Source organism: Macaca mulatta, chromosome 13, assembly GCF_049350105.2.
Source record: "Macaca mulatta isolate MMU2019108-1 chromosome 13, T2T-MMU8v2.0, whole genome shotgun sequence".
Taxonomy (NCBI): domain Eukaryota; kingdom Metazoa; phylum Chordata; class Mammalia; order Primates; family Cercopithecidae; genus Macaca; species Macaca mulatta.
The window spans coordinates 19,012,488-19,034,485 of NC_133418.1; the positions used below are offsets into that span (position 1 = coordinate 19,012,488).

General features: G+C 41.1%; 1 protein-coding gene and 1 long non-coding RNA gene across 8 annotated transcripts in view; one reads left to right on the forward strand and one right to left on the reverse strand.

Moving 5' to 3' along the window:
* Positions 1-4,860, reverse strand: part of LOC144333696 (uncharacterized) — a 298,635-nt gene extending 293,775 nt beyond the window's left edge. For both annotated transcript variants that reach the window (XR_013402628.1, XR_013402627.1), the window contains exon 1: positions 4,531-4,860. This is a non-coding gene — a long non-coding RNA (uncharacterized LOC144333696). The remainder of the gene's footprint in view (positions 1-4,530) is intronic.
* Positions 4,861-4,970: 110 nt separating this feature from the next.
* The window catches only part of GCC2 (GRIP and coiled-coil domain containing 2), a 63,257-nt gene continuing 46,229 nt past the window's right edge, over positions 4,971-21,998 (forward strand). For 2 of the 6 annotated variants that reach the window (XR_001439274.3, XM_015113069.3), the window contains exons 1-4: positions 4,971-5,054; positions 5,389-5,445; positions 6,857-6,941; positions 8,204-8,271. Coding sequence is in view for 2 of the 6 variants with exons in the window: in XM_015113069.3 (XP_014968555.2) it covers positions 5,040-5,054; positions 5,389-5,445; positions 6,857-6,941; positions 8,204-8,271 (225 nt within the window). In the remaining 4 variants the exon portion in view is untranslated. Of the gene's footprint in view, positions 5,055-5,388; positions 5,490-6,856; positions 6,942-8,203; positions 8,272-21,998 lie in introns of all 6 variants that reach the window. The other 4 variants (XM_015113070.3, XM_028832276.2, XM_028832275.2 and 1 more) reach the window with 4 other exon arrangements.

Genomic DNA, 21,998 nt, shown 5'->3' on the forward strand with positions numbered 1-21,998 from the left:
GAGCAAGACCCCGTCTAAAAAAAAAAAAAAAAAAAAAAAAAATTCAAAGAACTGCATGCCAAAAGGAAAATCCATTCTATGTTAACTGAAAAAAAAAAAAGATGGGGAGAATTACAGTCTTGAAAATGTTAATTTTACAAAACACCAAAAAAAACTGTGTGCTCCAGATTAAAGGAGTCTGAAGAGACGTGACAAATGTAATACCTGATCCCAGACTGGATTCCATACCAGAAAGGAAAAAAAAAAAATGCTATAACATCATTTGTATCAACAGATAGAACAAATAACTCCAAAGTTTTAGCTTCAAGCTTATTCAAAACCTGGGGAAAAACTTGACTAGTGATCTTATGTTCTGTTCCTTGATCCTTTAATACATTAATTGATTCAATTAAGCATTCATGGAATGCCTACTATATAAAAGGCAATGTATTATACTTTATGTAGGAATTCCTCTTTTCTCAAACGCTGCTCAGTCTTCCAGTTCTAACAATGCTGTCTGTGAAATCATTTATCCACTTTTTTTTTAACATTTAAGTTCAGGGGTACCTGTGCATGACATGCAGGTTACATAGGTAAGCATGTGTCATGGTGGTTGTACCAATTACTTCATCACCCAGTTATTAAGCCTAGTATCTATTAGTTATTTTTCCTGATCCTCTCCCTTCTCCCACCCTCCAACCCCTCCATTAGGCCCCACTGTGTGTTGTTCCCCACTATGTGTCAATTTGTTCTCATCATTTAGCTCCCACTTATAAGTGAGAACATGTGGTATTGGTTTTCTGTTCCTGCATTAGTTTTCTGAGGATAATGGCCTCCAGCCTCATTCATGTTCCTGCAAAGGACATGATCTTGTTTCTTTTAATAGCTACATAGTATTCCATGGTGTATATGTACTACGTTTCCTTTATCCAGTCTATCATTGATGGGCAGTTAGGTTGATTCCATGTCTTTGATATTTTAAATAGTGCTGCAGTGAACATATATGTGCACGTGTCTTTATAAGAGAATGATTTATACTGCTTTGGGTATATACACAATAAGGCGATTGCTGGTCAAATGGTATTTCTGTTTTTAGATCTTTGAGGAATCACCATACTGCCACACTGTCTTCCATAATGGTTGAACTAATTTACACACCCACCAACAGTGTATAAGCATTCCTTTTTCTCCACAACCTTGCCAGCATCTGTTATTTTTTTTTTACTTTTTAATAATGGTCATTCTGACTGGCATAAGATGGTATCTCATTGTGATTTTGATTTGCATTTCTCTAATGATCAGTGATGTTGAGCTTCTTTTTGTTTGTTGGCCACATGTATGTCTTCTTTGGAGAAGTGTCTGTTCACGTCTTTTGCCAACTTTTCAATAGATTTTTTTCTTGTAAATTTAAGTTTCTTAATGGTATCCCTCCCCGCCCCGCCCCCACCATAGGACCCGGTGTGTGATGACCCCCTTCCTGTGTCCCAGTGATCTCATTGTTCAATTCCCACCTATGAGTGAGAACATGCGGTATTTAGATATACCTAATGTAAATGACGAGTTAACGGGTGCAGCACACCAACATGGCACATGTATGCATATGTAACAAACCTGCACATTGTGCACATGTACCCTAGAACTTAAAGTATAATAAAATAAATAAATAAATTTAAGTTTCTTATAGGTGTTGGCTATTAGACCTTTGTCAGATCATAGTTTGCAAAAATTTTCTCCCATTCTGTAGGTTGTTTACTCTGATAGTTTATTTTGCTGTGAGAAGCTCTTTAGTTTAATTAGATCCCACTTGTCAATTTTTGCTTTTGTTGAAATTGCTTTGTCATGAAATCTTTGCCCATGCCTATATCCTGAACGGTATTGCCTAGATTGTCTTCCAGGATTTCTATAGTTTTGGGTTTTACATTTAAGTCTTTAATCCATCTTGAGTTAGTTTTTCTATATAGTGTAAGAAAGGGGTCCAGTTTCAATTTTCTGCATATGGCTAGCCAGTTATCCCAGCACCATTTACTGAATAGGGAATCCTTTCCCCATTGCTTGTTTCCATCAGGTTTGTTGAAGATCAGATGGTTGTAGGTATACGATCTTATTTCTGGGTTGTCTATTCTGTTCCATTGGTCAATGTGTATGCTCTTGTACCAGTGCCATGCTGTTTTGGTTACTGTAGCCCTGCAATATAGTTTGAAGTCAGGTACCATGATGCCTCCAGCTTTGTTCTTTTTGCTTAGGACTGCCTTGGCTATTTGGGCTCTTTTTTAGTTCTACATGAATTTTATTTTTATTTATTTATTTTTTTGAGACGGAGTCTTGCTCTGTCACCCAGGCTGGAGTGCAGTGGCGCGATCTCAGCTCACTGTAAGCTCTGCCTCCTGGGTTCAAGCCATTCTCCTGCCTCAGCCTGCCGAGTAGTGGGGACTACAGGCGCCCACCACCATGCCTGGCTAACTTTATTTTTGTATTTTTAGTAGACACAGGGTTTCACTGTGTTAGCCAGGATGATCTGGATCTCCTGACCTTGTGATCCACCCGCCTTGGCTTCCCAAAGTGCTGGGATTACAGGCGTAAGCCACCACGCCCAGCAAGTTCCACATGAATTTTAAAATAGCTTTTTCTAATTCTGCAAATAAAGTAGGTGGTAGTTTGATAGGAATAGTATTGAATCTATAAACTGCTTTGGGCAGTGTGGCCATTTCAATGATATTGATTCTTCCTATCCATGAGCATGGAATATTTTTTCATTTGTGTCATCTGATTTATTTGTAGAGCTCTTTCCCTTCCCTTGTTAGCTGTATTTCTAGGTACTTTATTCTTTTTGTGGCAATTGTGAATGAGTTCTCTTGTGATTTGGCTCTCAGCTTGACTGTTGTCAATGTATAGGAATGCTAGCAATTTCTGCACATTGATTGTGTATCATGAGACTGCTGAACTTGCGTATCAGCTTAAGAAGCTTTTGGGCTGAGACAATGGGGTTTTCTAGATATAGGATCACGGCATCTGCAAACAGGTAGTTTGGCTTCCTCTCTTCCTATTTGAATGCCCTTTATTTCTCTTTCCTGATTGCTGTGGCCAGAACCTTCAATACTATGTTGAATAGGAGTGCTGAGAGGGCATCCTTGTCTTGTGCCAGCTTTTTTTTTTTTTTTTTTTTTGAGACGGAGTCTCACTCTGTCACCCCAGCTGGAGAGCAGCGGCACAATCTCAACTCACTACAACCTCCACACAACCTCCGCCTCTCAGGTTCAACAGATTCTCCTGCCTCAGCCTCCTAAGTAGCTACAACTACAGGCATGCACCACCACGACCAGCTAATTTTTGTATTTTTAGTAGAGACGGGGTTTCACCATGTTGGCCAGGATGGTCTCAAACTCCTGGTCTCAAGTGATCTGCCCGCCTTGGCCTCCCAAAGTGCTGGGATTACAGGCGTGAGCCACCCCACTCAACCTTGTGCCGGTTTTCAAGGAGAATGCTTCTTTAATAGCATGTGCTGCCATAAAATGTTGGTGGCTCTTAGATCTTTTCTTCAAATATTGTCTGCAGTAATTTTTCTACTCCAGTTGGAAAGTTGCCCATTTTATACCACTGCACAATGTCCAGATTTATGGACATTTTCTCTAGTCATCTCATTAATAGAGATTTTTTTCTTCAAGTTGGAAAACTCTTCCTCCCAATAGATGTGTACACTGTTACAAGTAACAGCAAACCCCAGTGTTAACTGGATCACTTAAAGGGAATTTACCGACTCAGTGATAACCTATCAAAGCTCCAGTTTCATTCCTCCGGAGCTGCCTCGGCTCTGCTTTTTTCCTCTTAACAATTTTGTCCTTAGGCTGCTTTTTCCTCTTAACAATTTTGTCCTCAGGCTGCTTTCTACCATAGCGGCAGCTGTCTGCCAACAGCAATCAGGGCTGTATGTTTCTTCAATCACAGCCAAAGAAAGAGAAAATAGTATCACTAAACCAAAATACTAAATAGAAGTCTCAAAATTTCTGACTGTACATCTTAGGTCACACACCACCCCTGAACCAATCCTAGTCAAACACTATGGGTGATACACCCTGTCAAAGACAAAGAGTAGATGTCCACAATAACACTTCTTTTACCTAGTAATAAGCAGCTACCATTTACTGGTTACATACTGTATGCTGCCTCTTCATCCTTTTGACCATTTAAACTACAGGAAACTGAGTTATCTTCAGGTCACCTTAGTTATGGGAGTGTATGGAAAACATGAATGGAAAGGTAAAAGTGTAGCAAACCACTTCAGCAGTTAACAGAAAGGCTCTCAGAGCACTGGACCGCCAATCAGGACACTGCAGCAGCTCTGGGATTCGACCACAGATTCTTCGGCGTGCCCTCGTGCCCCCTATTCTACAGAGTCTCCTCCCACAGCTGCCCAGCTCCCTGGCAGACTATCTTGCCTCTACCACATCACCAGCAGTACTGGGCGGCTACAGGGCAGAGCTGTCCCGGGACCTCCTCACAGCCTCCAGAGTCAAGGAACGCCTCCTCAGGGAAGTCCTCCACCTCATCACTGACCTGTGAGTCACGGAGCTCCCGGGCACCATGCTGGCCACAAATGCCTAAGGAGCCACCCCCGGAAGCAACTGTGGGTCCCGCAGGCACTCGCAGGCTAGTAGACACCTTCGGGGCCTGAGGGACTTGTACTTCAATCCAATGCTCTCCTCACTCTCACAAGATTTTACAGACGTGGAAACCGAGGCCCCAAGGGGTAATCGGCCCGCGTTCCCATGCCAATAACCGGCGGTGGCGGGAACCACACCTACCCTGTGACCCGCAGGCCCAGGGGTCGAGCCCCAGGTAGAACGCCTACACCAACTCCGCCCTCGGCGCGGCGCGGGAAACCTTAACCCGGACACAGAGGCGTAAGCGGAAGTGCTGCCGAGCCGTAGCTATGGAGACGCGGGGGGCGGGCCGCCCGGAGAGCGCGACCTTTGACCTGCAGTCGAGCCTACGTCAGAGGCTGGCGCAAACAGAAGTGCAGCGGTGGCGGCGGCTGGTTGCGGGCCAGCGGCAGGCAGGCGGCGATGGAGGTAACTCAGGTCGGGCCCACTGCCTCCCATCAAGCCTTCCGCGCAGCTACTTGGGATGTGGGGGTGGGCCCGGTGGGAGGGCGCGGAGGGTACCCCGAAGCCCGCTCTGCAGTCGCCTGCCACATCTTCCCTAAACTCCATCCCTGGCGGTTACCTGTCCCCATAGAGCCCGTTTGTATACGATTTGCCACAGCGACCGCCTCCGTCCGCCCTCATTCTCTGTCTCACAAGGCTTTCCACCACTTGATTCCATAGAAGGTTTTTCCCTGTAAAGGTTCCACGCGTTCCGTGTGGGATTAGGAAAAGAGTTCTTCTGACACCTGCGTTTGATTTTGTTTTGCAGGATCCTGTTCAAGATGGGGTGGCTTCACCAGCTACCCCTGGGACCGGGAAATCTAAGGTGAAGAGGATACTTGAATAGCGGGCTCCCTGAAGACTGGAAGGGTGATGAATTGGAAAACTTTGGCATGAAGAAGGGGGGCGCTATATATATATGTATATATACACACACACATATAATTTATTTTTTTAATATCCTTGCTCCAAGGGATCTCAATTTTAGTTGACGCAGTCACCAATCCATTTCCTGTTTCTTTCTCCCCCGCCCACCCCGATATAAAAAGACTTTTTGTTTACTTCCTGCTCCTGGTTAGCACTGCTGGGAGATCCTGCGATTTTTCGAACATGAAACAAAGCAGTCTAATTTAAGAAGGTTTATATAGTGATGTAGTGGAAGGAGCAGTGACATAGGGTAGGGATCAAGGGATTCTGATCTGTGGGCTCCAGTTTTTACATTGTCAAAGCGTTGAATTAGTCCAGTTTTATGGCCTTGTACGGTGTTTAACATTTAATCATGCTAAACGATAGTAGTTTATTGCTAAGGTTTATTGCTTGCATGCTAAATTTCAGGCACTTGCCTAACCACTCAGTTACTTCATTTAAGCTTCATGATAACCGTGAGATAGGTACTGTTGTTGAGAAACCTGAGACCACAGGCTTAAGTAATTTTCTCAAGTGGTAAAGCTTAAACCTGAGACTACAGGCTTAAGTAATTTTTTCAAGTGGTAAAGCTTAATTTTTTAATTAAAGCCTGAATGTCACCTGGTTCATCTTGCTGCTGTAATTATGCTTACATTTTCTTGTGACACTTTCAGCCTTAAATAGAATGAAATACTTTTACAGCTCCAAGCAATTTTAAGTAGCATTAGCTCCAACCCACTAATTTTACAATTAAATCAAAAGCTAGCAATGTCAACCTGTAACATTAGCTATAAGAGGATATGCCCTGGTATTTGCGTTTAATAGTAGTCGCATAACTAATTTTTAGTACTTGCATAGCAATTACAGAGTTGACGTTGCATTTGCTTATTTTAAAAGATGTGGCCGGGCGCGGTGGCTCACGCCTGTAATCCCAACACTTTGGGAGGCCGAGGCGGGTGGATCACCTGAGGTCAGGAGTTTGAGACCAGCCTGGCCAACATGGTGAAACCCCGTTTCTACTCAGACTACAAAAATTAGCCGGGCGTGGTAGCGGGCGCCTGTGATCCCAGCTATTTGGGAGGCTGAGGCAGGAGAATTGCTTGAACCTGGGAGGCAGAGGTTGCAGTGAGCCAAAATGGTGTCATTGCACTCCGGCCTGGGCAATAGAGCGAGACTCTGTCTCAAAAAAAAAAAAAGTGGAACAAAGTATGCTGTTGGCATAAAGATTTATTCTGTAGAATGTTTTTGTTTTCTGGCAGACATTGTTTGTTTTTTGTGGTATACTAGAAACATGAGTTGTAACAAGTTGGTAACATAACCACATCTTTCAGCTGGAAACATTGCCCAAAGAAGACCTCATCAAGTTTGCCAAGAAACAGATGATGCTAATACAGAAAGCTAAGTCAAGGTGTACAGGTATTGGGTTGAAAATACTCATCTTGATCACAGTCTCTTTAATCGTGGTTTAAAATGGTAGTTTTTAAAATAATGCATTGGCTTGTTTTTGTTTTCCAGTGATTCCAAGTACACCTTAGTGTAGTAGAATCTGTTATTTAACATTCTAAAAATTTACCTCTGATTTCTAAATTATTCCCACGTCTTTAAACCACAGTGACTTTTGAGTTGTTAAAGTCAGGGAGGAGGATTTTTAAAGTTTGTGCAAGTTAAGTGTTTTTCCTTCATGTAGACTTTAGATTATTCTGAGTAAAGCGTTTTTTCAAGAGAAGTCAGTTGAAATGTTAGAGACAGAAGATAAGCCCAAAGAGATGGAACGCTTCCTCAATTAAAATAATAAAAGATTTCCATTTATAGACATTAAAGTATATTTATCTGTTGAAGTTGATTGATTCCCTATTCAGTTTTCTTTTTATTCCAGAAGGAAAAAGATCTTAGATCTTTTTCTTAGTATATGTACATGAGCTCTTGAATTTCCAGTGACTTACAAATATTAACTGCTTAGCCTAAAAGCCGAGACTTGTTTTCTATTAGAAAAGATAAAATTATGTCTTGGGAGTTTGGATCACTTTGCAATAAAGAGAATAATTTATTTGGAAAGAAGTTCTAGGCCTGAGATCTAGGCATTCGCTAGTGAAACACTTCGATTAACGTTTCGTTTCTTCTTCTTTTTTTTTTTTTTTTTGAGACAGTGTTGCTCTTGTTGGCTAGGCTGGAGTGCAGGGGCACAATCTCAGCTCACTGCAACCTCCCCTTCCTGGGTTCAAGCGATTCTCCTGCCTCAGCCTGCCAAGTCCTCCCGAGTAACTGGGACTGCAGGCGGCCACCACCATGCCTGGCTAATTTTTGTATTTTTAGTAAAGACAAGATTTCACCATGTTGGCCAGGCCGTTCTCAATAATGTTTATTCTTAATATGCGATTGTGGCTTTTAAGGTTATATGTACTTACAGGTGAAATAATATGATGTCTGGAGTATGCTTGAAAATTATCAGATGGATAAGAGCAGTGAAGGAGGAAGTGAATACAGGTTGGGAGGAAACAAAATTGGCCATGTAATAATGTTGAAGCATAGTGATGAGTGCAGAGATTAATCATACTATTCTGCTTACATATATTCTAATTTGCAGATTTTGGGGGGTTTTGTAAGAATGTACTTATCAGTTTCCCAGTAATTATGTTCTTTATTTCTGAACCGGAGTCCTTTATTTTTTAATTGTTTAGAATTGGAGAAAGAAATTGAAGAACTCAAATCAAAACCTGTTACTGAAGGAACTGATGATATTATTAAGGTAATTATTAAGTTGGGAAATGTCTAAAGAGAAATAAAATTTCCATGAGGATTGTCAGTCTGCTGGAGGCTGTCTGGCTTTGTGTCCCTGTTCTTCTACTTCCTCTCTGCCATGGTTGGTTTTACCTATCTGATTCACTGTAAAAAGAGTGGGTTAATTACCTTTAGGTCTCTTTCTGTTCTGAAATTATTCTACTCTTTCTTCCCACGTATTTTCTTTTTTCTTTCTTTCTTTTTCTGAGATGGACTCTCACTCTGTCACCAGGCTGGAGTGCAGTGGTGTGATCTTGGCTCACTGTAACCTCTGCCTCCTGGGTTCAGGCGATTCTCCTGCCTCAGCCTCGCAAGTAGCTGGGACTACAGGTGCACGTCACCATGCCCAGCTAATTTTTGTATTTTTAGTAGAGACGGGATTTCACCATGTTGGCCAAGATGGTCTTGCTCTCTTGACCTCATGATCCACCCACTTTGGCCTCCCAAAGTGCTGGGATTACAGGCATGAGCCACCACGCCCAGCCCATATTTTCTAATTATGGTTGTTACTTCATTCTCTGTCTGCTCTTCCCCAGCCTCCTGAGAAAACCTGGCCATGCTCAGGACTTCAGTGATTTTAGGTGTGCAGTATATAATCTATAGATAGATTCATATCCCTGGACATGACTACTGACCCAGATATCACAGTTGTGTTTCCCTCTCACACATCTCACTTATCTCATCAAACTCAACATAACCAAATTGCTTCCCTTGGTTAGACCAGTGGCACCACAGTTTTTCATACCTTTTGACTTTAGAGACACTTTAACTTTTCTATTTCCTTTATTCTCTATATGCGTCAGCCACCAGAGACCTATCATAGCTATAAGATATTGTTCCAGTTTATCTCTTTTCTCTCCATTTCTATGGCTTTATGTTAAAAACATCAAATACTTAACCTATTTCAATAAAAACCTAACTGGGTTCTCTTTCTCTTTTTAGTCTTATATAATCCTGCCAGATAACAAAATATTATTTTTATTCCCTGTTTAAAAACCTGAGTTGCAGGCCGGACGCAGTGGCTCACACCTGTAATCCCAGCACTTTGGGAGGCCAAGGTGGGAGGATCCCTTGAAGTTAGGAGTTTGAGATCAGCCTGGCCAGCATGGTGAAACCCGGTCTCTACTAAAAATACATTTAGCTGGGCGTGATTGCCCACACCTGAAATCCCAGCTACTCAGGAGGCTGAGGCACGAGGTTTGCTTGAACCCAGGAGGCAGAGATTGCAGTGTGTTGAGATTGAGCCACTGTACTCCAGCCTGGGCAACAGAGTAAGACTCCATCTCAAAAAAAAAAAAAAAAAAAAAAACTGAGTTGCTTATTATTTCCACTCCCTTAATGCTAACAAATGCTTTTTTATTCCCCACCTTAGGCCAAGCTTCTGTAAAGTTTCTTTTGCATGTCAGAGCTCTGCAATACTGTATTCACTGCTTTTGCATAATATCCTTTGGTTATATATTTATTTATTTATTTTTGAGATGGAGTCTTGCCCTGCCACCCAGGCTAGAGTGCAATGGCACAATCTCAGCTCACTGTAAGCTCCGCCTCCTGGGTTCATGCTGTTCTCCTGCTTCAGCCTCCCAAGTAGCTGGGACTACAGGCACCCACCACTACACCTGGTTAATTTTTTGTCCTTTTAGTAGAGACGGGGTTTCACCGCATTAGCCGGAATGGTCTCAATCTCCTGACCTCGTGATCTACCCGCCTCGTCCTCCCAAAGTGCTGAAATTACAAGCGTGAGCCACTGCGCCCAGCGTGGTTATATATTATCTTACTTTCTCATCAGTGGCTCCCTACTTATGAGCTGTGGACTACTGAGGGACTCTCAGAGAGTTATTACAAGGCATCTTTAAATCCATATGCATGTCACGCTGTATCATTTTGTTCTTTATTTAGTTACAATCTATGAAGCTAGAATGATGTACACAAATGCCATTTCGTTTTATAATGTACTGTTTCATTTAAGTATTATTGAGTTCACAGTAGTCTTCTTTGTATATTTGATCATTATGTGTTTTCTTAATCCATGATAGCCACAACACAACTATATGGTAATTAAGGAAGAAGGTCAATTACACCCAGACTGCCTGAGTTAGGCTTTCAAATCCTTGTTCCTCCACTGACCAGCTGTGTGACCTTGACTAAGTTTCTTAAATTCTTTCTCTATGATTCAGTTTTGTCATCTGTAGAACAGCGATAATAATACTCTTTGTTTGTAGGATTGAGGTACAAATAGGATTGATGTAGAAATGTAGGATTGATAAGGTAATACATCTACTGCACATAGAACTGGGTTGGCCACGTAAGTACCCAATAATTGTTAGTTATCATTGTTGTTATTACCATGTATTATTTCTGGGGGATTTTTTTTTTTCTTGAGATAGGGTTTCTCCCTATCGCCCAGGCTGGAGTGCAGTGGCATGATCTCCGTCCACTGCAACCTCTAGAGTGTTTTCTAGTTTTTTATCCATTAATTCTTAAAATACTTTTTACAGAATTGCATTTCAGAATAAGAACGTTTAAATACCTACCTGCTGTTTCCTTCTTATCACTCATCAATGTATTCTCCCACTGTCAAAACTGCTCCTAAAGACAAGATTAGAAAATTTCGGCTGAGCTCAGTGGCTCACACCTGTAATCCCAGCACTTTGGGAGGCTGAGGCAGATGGATCACCTAAGGTCAGGAGTTGGAGACCAGCCTGGCCAACTTGTGAAACCCCATCTCAAAATACAAAAATTAACCGGGCATGGTGGCACACACCTGTAGCTCAGGCTACTCAGGAGGCTGAGGCAGAAGAGTCGCTTGAACCCAGGAGGCAGAAGTTGAGTGAGCCGAGATAGTGCCACTGTACTACAGCCTGGGCAACAGAATGAGATTCCGTCTCAAGAAAAACAAAATTTATCCAAGTTAGCCAACTTTACCTTTAAGGGTTTTTTTTCTTTTCCTTCTTTTTTTTTTTTTTCTTAATCCGTTATATTTATACGTATTCATGGGGTACATGTGAAATTTTGTTAAATGCATAGAATAATCATCAAATCAGAGTAGTATCCACACCCAGGTATTTATCATATATATGTGTTGGGTACATTTCAGGTCTTCTGGCTATTTTGAAAAATACTTATCTTTCTCTGCCTGACTTAGATTTTACTTAACATAATGACCTCAGCTCCATCCATATTGCTGGAAATGATGTGATCTCATTCTTTTTTATGGCTATATACATTGTATATATATAGCATTCATCCTTTGATGGGCACTTAGGTTGATTTCATGTTTGCTATTGTGAATAGTGCTGCAGTAAACACGGGAGTGCATGTATCCCTTTGTTGTATTGATTTCTTTTCAATAACTACCAACATTGGGGTTTTTGGATTGTATGGTAGCTCTATTTTTAGTTTTTTGAGAAATCCCCGACTGTTTTGTTTTTTAGATGGAGTCTTGCTCTGTCACCTAGGCTGTAGAGCAGTGACGTGATCTCGAGAGCTCACTGCAAGCTCTTCCTCCCAGGTTCACACCATTCTCCTGCCTCACCATCCTGAGTAGCTGTGACTAAAGGTGCCTGCCACCATGCCGGGCTAATTTTTTGGGGTTTTTTTTTTTTTTTTTTTTTTTTTTGAGACGGAGCCTCCTTCTGTTGCCCAGGCTGGAGTGCAGTGGCGCGATCTCGGCTCACTGCAAGCTCCGCCTCCCGGGTTCACATCATTCTCCTGCCTCAGCTTCCGAGTAGCTGGAACTACAGGCGCCCGCCACCACGCCTGGCTAGTTTTTTGTATTTTTAGTAGAGACGGGGTTTCACCATATTAGCCAGGATGGTCTCGATCCCCTGACTTTGTGATTTGCCCACCTCGGCCTCCCAAAGTACTGGCGAGAGCCCCCGCTCCCGGCCTGAGGAATCCCCAACTGTTTTCTATAGTGGCTATACTTACCTACACTTCCACCAACAATGTAGAAGGGTTCTCCTTTCTCCACATTGTCACCAACGTCTGTTACATTTTTTTATTCTTAATAGCCATTCCTCATTGTGGTTTTGATTTGCACATCCCTGATGATTAGTGATGTTGAGTATCATATATTTGTTGACCATTTCTTTGTCTTTTGAGAAATGTCTATTCATGTCCCTTGCCTGTCTTTTAATGGGGTTATTTTTAAATGTTGTGTTTGAGTTCTTTGTATACTCTGGATATTAGTCCCATATTGGATGAAGAGATTGTAAATATTTTGTCCCATTTAAGAGTTGTCTTCTTCACGCTGTTGATTGTTTTGCTATGCAGAAGCTTTTTAGCCTATAATTTCAGCATTAAGGGAAGCCATGGCAGGAGGATCACTTGAGCCCAGCATTTTCAGACCATCGTGAGAAACATAGCAAGATCCATTTCCACAAAAAAAAAAAATAAAAATTAGCCAGACATGGTGGAGAGTGCATGTAGTCCCATCTTCTTGGGACACTAGGAAGATCACTTGATCCCGTTAGGTTGAGGCTGCTGTGAGCCATAATCACACTACTGCACTCCAGCCTGGGTGACAGAGGGGGCCCTCATCTAAAAAACAAAAAATTTTAAGAAGCCTTTCAGTTTAATGTCCTATTTGTCTGTTTTTGATGCCTGGGCTTTTGAGATCTTAATAAAATCTTTCTAGGCCAATATCTTGATGCGTTTACCCTGTGTTTTCTTCTTCTAGTTTTACACTTTTGGGTCTTATATTTAAGTTTTTAATCTATTTTAGTTGATATTTGTATCAAGTGAATGGTGAGAGAGGGACTCACTTTCATTCTTCTGCATATAGTTACCTGGTTTTCCTAGCACCATTTGTTGAAGAGGGTGTCCTTTGCCCAGTGTGTGTTCTTAATGGCATTGTCGAAGATCGGTTGTCTATAAATATGAGGATTTATTTTTTGGTTCTCTATTTTGTTCTGTTGGTCTGTATGCTTGTTTATATACCAATACTTTGTTTCTTTGGTTACTATAGCCTTGTAATATGTTTTGAAGTCAAGTAGTGTGATGCCTCCACTTTGTTTTTTAACTCAGAATTTCTTTAGCTCTTCTGCCTTTTTTTTTTTTTTTTTTTTTGGTTTCATAAAAATATTAGGATTCTTTTTTCTGTTTCTGCGAAAAATGATGTTGGTATTTTAATAGGGATTTCATTGAACTGTACGTTACTTTGGGTAGTATGGTCATTTTAACAATATTCTATGAGCATGAAATGTCTTCCCACTTATTTGTGTCCTCTTCAGTTAATTCATCTGTGTTTTTGTGGTTTTCATTATAGAGATCTTTCACTTCTTTGGCTTTTGTTTTTTGCTTTTTTTTTTTTTTTTTTTTGAGCTGCTGTGAAAGGTTGTAAAAGGTTCTTGATTTCCTTTTTTAGCTATTTTATTGTCAGTCTATAGAAATGTTACTGGTTTTTGTATATTGTTTGTATCCAGCAACTTTACTGAATTTATCAGCTCTAAGAGTTTTTTGATAGTCTTTTGTCATCTGTAGAGAGGGACAGTTTAACTTTCATGTTTCCAATTTGGATGCCTTTTATTTCTTTCTCTTGCCTGATTGTTCTGGCTAGGACTGTCAGTCCCATGTTGAATAGTAGTGGTGAAAGTGGGCCTCTTGTCTTGTTTCGGTTCTTAGAGGAAAGATTTTCAATTTTTCCCCATTTTTGTGTGCTGTTAATTTGAGTTTGTCATATGTGGCCTTTATTATTTTGAGGTTTAATCCTTCTGTGCCTAGTTTGCTAAGAGTTTTTATCCTGAAGGGATGTTGAAGTTTATGAATTCCTTTTTCTGCGTCTATTGAGGTGACGTATGACTTTTGTCCTTGATTCTGTTGATGTGATATGTCACGTTGATTTCCATATGTTGAACCATCCTTGCATCCCTGGAATAAATTCACTTGATCATGGTGTATTATCTTTTCAATGTGCTGTTAGATTTGGTTTGCTAGTATTTTGTTGAGGATTTTTGCATTGGTGTTCATCAAGGATATTGGTTGTTGTTGGTTTTTGTTTGTTTGTTTGTTTTTGCTGTGTCCTTGTCTGGTTTTAGTATCAGGGTAGTGCCAGCTTTCTAGAATGAATGAGGGGAAATTGCCATCTCTTCAGTTTTTTGGAGTATTTCAGGAGGATTTGGTATTAGGTCTTTATGCATTTGGTAGAATTCAGTGTGCATCCATCTGGTTCTGGGCTTTTCTTTGTGGGGAGACTTTTTATTACTGATTCATTCTTGCTACTCTTTATTAATTTGTTCAGGTTTTCTGTTTTTTCCTGGATTTTTTTTTGTAGGTTGTGTGTTTCCAGAAATTTATCCATTTCCTCCAGGTTTTCCAGCTTGTGAGTGCATAGCTGTTCATAATATTCTCTGATGGTCTATTTATTTCCATGATAATGGTTGTAATGTCTCCTTTTCCATTTCTGATTTTATTTAGGTCCTCTTTTTTTTTTGTTGTTAGCCTAACTAATAGTTTATCAGTGTTGTTTCTTTTTTTGAAGAACCAGCTTTTCATTTTGTTAATCTTCTGCCTTTTTAAAAAGTCTCTATTTCATTTAGTTCTGCTTTGATCTGTATTAGTCCTTTCCTTCTGCTAACTTTGGGTTTGGCTTGTTCTTTCTGGTTCATTGAGGTACATCATTAGATTGTTTGAAATCTTTTTACTTTTTGGATGTAGGCGTTTATTGCCATGAACTTACCTCTTAGCACTGCTTTTGTTGTATCACATAGGTTTTGGTATGTTGTAGTTTCCATTTTCATTTGTTCCAAGAAATTTTTTTATTTTTGTTTTAATTTCCTTATTGACCCATGGTCATTTGGGACCATGTTATTTAATTTTCATGTATTTCTGTCACTTCCAAAGTTCCCCTTGGTACTGATTTCTAATATTTCATTGTGGTTTGAGAACATACTTGATATGATTTTGATTTTTAAAAATTTGTTGAAAATGGTTTTGTGGCCTAACATATGGTCTTTCTGGAGAATGAATGTGTCATATGCTGTTGAGAAAAATATGTATTCTGCAGTTTTTGGATAAAATGTTCTGTAAACATCTGTTAGGTCCATTTGGTCTGAAGTCTGGTTTAAATGCAATATTTCTTTGTTAATTTTCTGTCTAGATCTGTCTAATACTGAGAGTGGGGTGAGGTTGCCCAGTATTATTGCGTTGGAGTCTGTCTCTCTCTAGATCTAGTAATGCTTTAGGAATCTGGGTGCTGCAATGTCGGGTTCATATATGTTTGGAATTGTTATATCTGTTTGCTGGTTTGATTCTTTTGCCATTATATAATGACCTTCTTTGCCTTTTTTTTTTTTTTTTTTTTTTTTTTACTATTTTTGACTTAAAGTCTGTTTTATCTAATATAAGTATAGCTACACAGGAGCCTGAGGCAGGAAAATCGCTTGAACCCGGGAGGCAGAGGTTGCAATGAGCGGAGATCACGCCACTGCCAGGCTGGAGTGCAGTGGGCGATCTCGGCTCACTGCAGTCTCCGCCTCCCGGGTTCAAGCAATCCTGCCTCAGCCCCCCAAGTAGCTGGGATTCCAGCCGTCTACCACCATGCCCAGCTAATTTTTTGTATTTTTAGTAGAGACAGGGTTTCACCATGTTGGCCAGTCTGGTCTCGAGCTCATGACCTCAGGTGATGAACCCGCCTCAGCCTCCCAAAGTGCTAGGTTTACAAGCATGAGCCACTGTGCCTGGCCACTAAATAGGTTTTCAAATCCTTTTGTTCTCTCTGCTCATTTGGTTTTTATTTCCATGGAATATCTTTTTCTACGCTTTAACTTTCTTCTATATGTCTCTTTACAGGGAAAGTGCATTTGTTGTGGGTAGGACATGGTTAGATTATGTTTTTTGTCCTTTTAGCCAGCCTGTATCTTTTAAGAAGAGAACTGAACTCCATTTACATGCAAAGTTATTAATGATGTGTGAGCCTATTTTTTGTCATATTAATGGTTTTCTCTTTGCTTTATATTTTCTTCGTTCCTTTCTCTTTCTCTCATTGTTTGTTATAGTGGTTTGCTGGCTTTTTATAGTGGTACCATTTGAGTCCTTTCTCTTCCTTATTTTTGTGTTGCTTTACCAGTGAGTTTTCTGTTTGTGTTTTTATGATTGTAAATGTCATCCTTTCACTTTCAGGTTTAGGACTTCCTTGAACATTTCTTGTAGGTCTGGTCTAGTGGTAATGAATTCCCTCAGCTTTTGCTTGTCTGGAGAAGACTTCATTTCTCCTTCATTTATGAATGGTAATTTTGCTGATTATAGTATCTTTGTGATATGGTTTGGATTTGTGTCCCTGCCCAAATTTCTTGTCAAATTGTAATCTTCAGTGTTGGAGGCGAGGCCTAGTAGGAAATGACTGGATCATGGGGATGAACTTCCCTCTTGCTGTTCTCATGATAGTGAGTGACTTCTCACAAGATCTGGTTGTTTAAAAGTGTGTAGCATTTTCCCCTTCGCTCTCGTCCTTCTGCTCCAACCGTGTATGACGTGCCTCCTTCCTCTTTGCCTTCTGCCATGATTATAAGTTTCCTGAGGCCTTCCCAGCCATGCTTCCTCTACAGCTTGAAGAACCATAAGCCAATTTAATCTCTTTTCTTTATAAATTATCCAATCTCAGTTCTTTATAGCAGTGCAAGATCAGACTAATATACTTTGGCTGAGAGTTTTTCCTTCAGCATTTTGAATATATCGTTCTCTTATCTCCAATGAATATATTACTCTCTTTTCTCTGGGTCTGTAAGCTTCCTGCTGAGAAACCTGCTGTTAGTCTGATGGAGGCTCCTTTATAGGTGACTAGATGCTTTTCTCTTTGCTGGATTTTTTTTTTTTTCTCTTTGCTGTTTTTAGAATTCTCTTTGTCTTTGACTTATGGCAATTGACTATAAATATGCCATGGAGAATACCTTTTTGCGTTGTATTTGTTTGGGGATACCTGGGCCTCCTGTATCTGGATGTCTACCTCTCTTGCTAGAGTTGGTGAGCTTTCATGTATTATTTCGCTAAATAGGTTTTCTGGTATTTTTTGGTTTTGTTTTGTTTTGATTTGGAGGCATAGTTTCACTCTTGCTGCCCAGGCTGGAGTGCAGTGGCACAATTTCAGCTCGCTGCAACCTCCGCCTCCCGGGTTCAAGTGATCCTCTCTCAGGCTCCCAAGTAGCTGGGATTACAGCTGTCTGCCACCACGCCCAGCTAATTTTTTGTATTTTTAGTAGAGACCGGATTTCACCATGTTTGCCAGGCTGGTCTGAAACTCCTGACCTCAGGTGATCCACCCGCCTCAGCCTCCCAAAGTGCTGGAATTACAAGCATGAGCCACTGTACCTGGCCACTAAATAGGTTTTCTAATCCTTTTGTTCTCTCTTTGCTTTCAGATACCCCAATAATTCAAATAAATATTTGGTCACTTTATGGAGCTGCATAGGTCACAAAGACTTTGCTGCCTGTTGTTGTTGTTGAGACAAAATCTCACTCTGTCGCCCAGGCTGGAGTGCAGTGATGTGATCTCTGCTCACTGCAACCTCTGCCTCCTGGGTTCAAGCTATTCTTCTGCCTCAGGCTCCCAAGTAGCTGGGATTACAGATGCCTATCACCTCGCCCAGCTACTAAAATTTTTGTAGTTTTAGTAGAGATGAGGTTTCACCATGTTGGCCAGGCTGGTCTTGAACTCCTGACCTCAGATGATCCACCTGCCTCGGCCTCCCAAAGTGCTGGGATTACAGGCACGAGCCACGACACCCGGCCGACTTTGCTCATTTTTGAAAATTCTTTTTCCGTTATTTTTGTGTGTGTGACTATATCAGAAAAAAAAGACCTGTCTTTAAGTTCTGACATTCTTTCTTTTGCTTGATCTAGTCCATTGTTGAAGCTTTTGAATGTATTTTTTTTTCTATGAATTCTTCAGTTCTAGAATTTCTATGTGGTTCTTTTTTCTGATACCTATCTCTGATAAATTTGTCATTCATATCCTGAATTGTTTTTCTGATTTCTTTGTATTGTTTTTTGGAAATTTTTGTATCTCACTGAGCTTCTTTAGTATCAAAATTTTGAATTCGTTTTCCAGGATTTTATGAAATTCTTTTTGATTTGAGATCTGTTGCTAGAGAATTATTGTGTTCCTTTGGAGATGTCATATTTCCGTGCTTTTTAATGCTTTCTATGTCCTTTACCTTGATATCTGCATCTGGTATAATAGTCACTTTTTCCAGTTTTTTTTTTTTAATTTACTTTTTTAGGGAAGAACTTTTTCCTGAGGACGTATCTTTAGGATTGATTGGGTAGAGCACAGTGGCTTTGATTCTAGGTGGATGCTGTAGCATAGGATCAGTATGACTGACTTGGCTGTAAACAGCGTCAGTGGTGACTGTGATTTCGTCAGTGACTTAGGGTGCAGTTTTTAGTGGAGGCTGTGGTAAAGTTTTGCTGGGGCCTGGAATGCCAAGTAAGCCAGTCTTCAAGTCGCAGTGGTGGCAGTTGTGGATTCAGCATGCCTGTCCCTGGGCCCCAAGGTGTGTCTGCTGGCACCAGTGTTAGCAGGCCAATTCTTGAGCCTCCAGGTAGCTTGATCAGGTGCTGGGAATGGCAACAGTGGGCCAGGCTGTTGGGTGGGTTCTTAAGCCCCCGGGCAGTGGATATAGCATGGGAATTGGCAACAGCAGTGGTAGGACAACCCTCTGGGGCCTCACTGATCAGCATTGGTTTTGGCAGTGACTGATTTGTTGATTGGGCCAGTCTCCATATCCACAGGTGGTACATGGCAATGAGTGCCAGCTGTGGTGGTAGCAGCAGGTTCAGTGGGCCCTATCTCAGGCCCCAGGAGGAGGGCTCAGGTGCCACTGGTAATGGACTGGGCTGGACAATACCTAGTCCCCTGGACATTGCGCTCAGGTTCTGGTAGGGGCTGGAGCCAGGACAGGCTGTGTGCCCTTAGGTTCCTCGGTGGTGCGTGAAGATTCCGACTGTGGTGTATAAGGGTGGGGTGAGCGTCCCAGGCCACCAGCGGAACGTTCAGGTGAAGACAGCAGTGTGTTGTGTCCCTGCTACTGAGGAGAGTGAAGTTGCTTCCCCTGGGAGCAGCCGTAGGTAGGCAGCATCACCTGTGCCTCAGCCCGCAGCAGTCTTTAGCCACAGCAGCTGCAGGCAGTAGAATTTGTCCTCAGGGTTCATAACAATGCTCAGCTGCCCCCCTCTGCATGGTTAGAAGGGGCAAGATTGCCACCCATGCTGACACCTCAGCCCAGGTTGCCGGACAAGATATAATCCAGTGGAGTGGAGGCCATGGCACTGTGCTGCCACTATTCAAAACTCAGAGGCTTGTGGGGGCAGCGTGAGCTCTCTGGAGCAGTGCCTTCATGCGGCTTCCAGGAAACTCCCTATGTGAGTCTTGGGACCCACAGGGGTCAAGGGACCCTTCTGTGGCTAGGATTCTAGAAGTCTGCAACAGGAATGTGGATAGCTGAGAGTCTCTCACTTAGCCTTTCTGAGCATTGGGGAATTTCTCTCTTCTCCCAGCCAACTGTAGCTGAGCAGGCTGCCTTGCTTCGAACTCTTTCCTTATGTTTTAGGCCATTTTTGCATTGCTATAAAGAAATACCAGAAGTCTATGGGAAAAATGGAAGGATGGAAGGAAAGAGGGAAAAAGGAAGGGAGGGAGACCTGAGACTGGGTAATTAAAAAGAAAAGAGGTTTAATTGGCTCATCGTTCTGCAGGCTGTTCAGGAAGCATAGTTTTGGCATCTGCTTGGCTTCTAGGGAGGCCTCTGGGAGCTTTTATTTATGGCAGAAGGCAAAGGGGAAGCAAGGCACATCACATGGCGAAAGCAGGAGCATGTGAGAGAGCACTGTGGGAAGAGGTGCCACACAATTTTAAACACCCAAATCTTGTGAACGCAGAGTGAGAGCTCACTTTTCACCAAGGGGATGGCCCAAGCCATTCGTGAGGGATCCACCCACATGATCCAAACACCTCCCACCAGACCCCACCACCAACATTGGGGATTACATTTCAACATGAGATTTGGGTGGGGACAAATTTCCAAACTACCACCTTAAGATGTTTTCTGTCACTTCTCTGTTGAATTTATGTTCTCTCTTGGATGATCTATATGTATGTAATTATCTACTCACTATTTTGGTTCATAGTGGAGGAAGTAAGAGATGCCTCTAATCAGCCACCTTTGAAGCCCTCTCCTAACCTTCCTCTCAGATTATTGATTTTTTAAAAAGTTTTTACTTCAATAGCTTTTGGGGTACAAGAGGTTTTTTGTTACATGGATGAATTATATAGTGGTGAAGTCTGAGATTTTAGTGTACCCATCACCAGAGTGGTGAACATAATACCTACTGTGTAGTTTTTTATCCCTAGCTCCCCTTCCACCCTCCCTCTTTTGAGTCTCTAACGTCCATTATGTCACTCTGTATGGCTTTGCATACTCATAGCTTAGCTCCCACTTATAAGTGGGAATATGTATGGTTTTTGGTTTTATTTCATTTGGAATAATGGCCTCTAGCTCCATCCAAGTTGCCTAAAAAGACATTATTTCATTCCTTTTTATGACTGAGTAGTATTCCATGGTGTATATGTGCCATGTTTACTTTTATCTACTGATTAGTCAGTGGACACTTAGGTTGGTTCCACATCTTTACAATGGTGAATTGTGCTGCCATAAACATTTGTTTACAAGTGTAGTCATCTAATGACTTACGTTCTTTCGGTATCTACCCAAAAGAAAATAAGTCATTTTGGATTGCTGAATTGATTGATAGATCTGTTTAGCTCTTTAAGGTATCTCCATACTGTTTTCCATAGAAGTTGTACTAATTTGCATTCCCACCAGCAGTGTATAAGTGTTCCCTTTTCCCCACATCCACACAAACATTTGTTTTTTGACTTTTTTTGAAATGTAGTCTTACTCTGTCGCCCAGGCCGGAGTACAGTGGCGCAGTCTCGGCTCACTGCAACCTCTGCTTCCCAGGTTCAAGCAATTCTCCCTCAGTCTCCCGAGTAGCTGGGATTAAGGTGGTATCTCATTGTGGCTTTAAGTTGCATTTCCCTGATGATTATGATGTTGAGCATTTTTTAATATATTTGTTGGCCATTTGTATATATCCTTTTAAGAAATGTCTATTCATATGTCTATTCGTGTCCTTTGCCCACTTTTTAATGGAATTATTTGGGGTTTTTTATTGCTGATTTGTTGAGTCCTTGTAGATTCTGGATACTAGTGCTTTGTCAGATGCGTAGTTTGCAAATATTTTCTCCCGTTCTGTGAGTGGTCTGTACTCGGTTGATTATTTCTTTTGCTGTGCAGAAGCTAATTAAAAAGTTTAATTTTTATTTCAGTAGCTTTTGGGGTATAAGCAATTAAACTAAAGAGTTTAATTAGGTCCTATTTGTTTATTTTTGTTTATGTTACATTTGCTTTTGAGGTATTAGTCATGAATTCTTTGCTTAGGCCAGGTTATTGATTTAATATTAAAGCGTGTTATCCTGACCATTCAAGTCTCAGAAGGTAACAATTTAAGAAAATTACTTTGGGAGTGTTAACAGGTGTTCATCACTTAACTGCTACAATTAAGTTCTCTATTTTAGAAAACTCATATAGCAATATAATAATATGTTCTCTACATTTCTAGAAAACTGAAAAGGCTTTCTTGCTAAGTTATATCACTTTTTTGGGAAAATACACTGGAAAAACCTATAGCTTTTAATAGAAA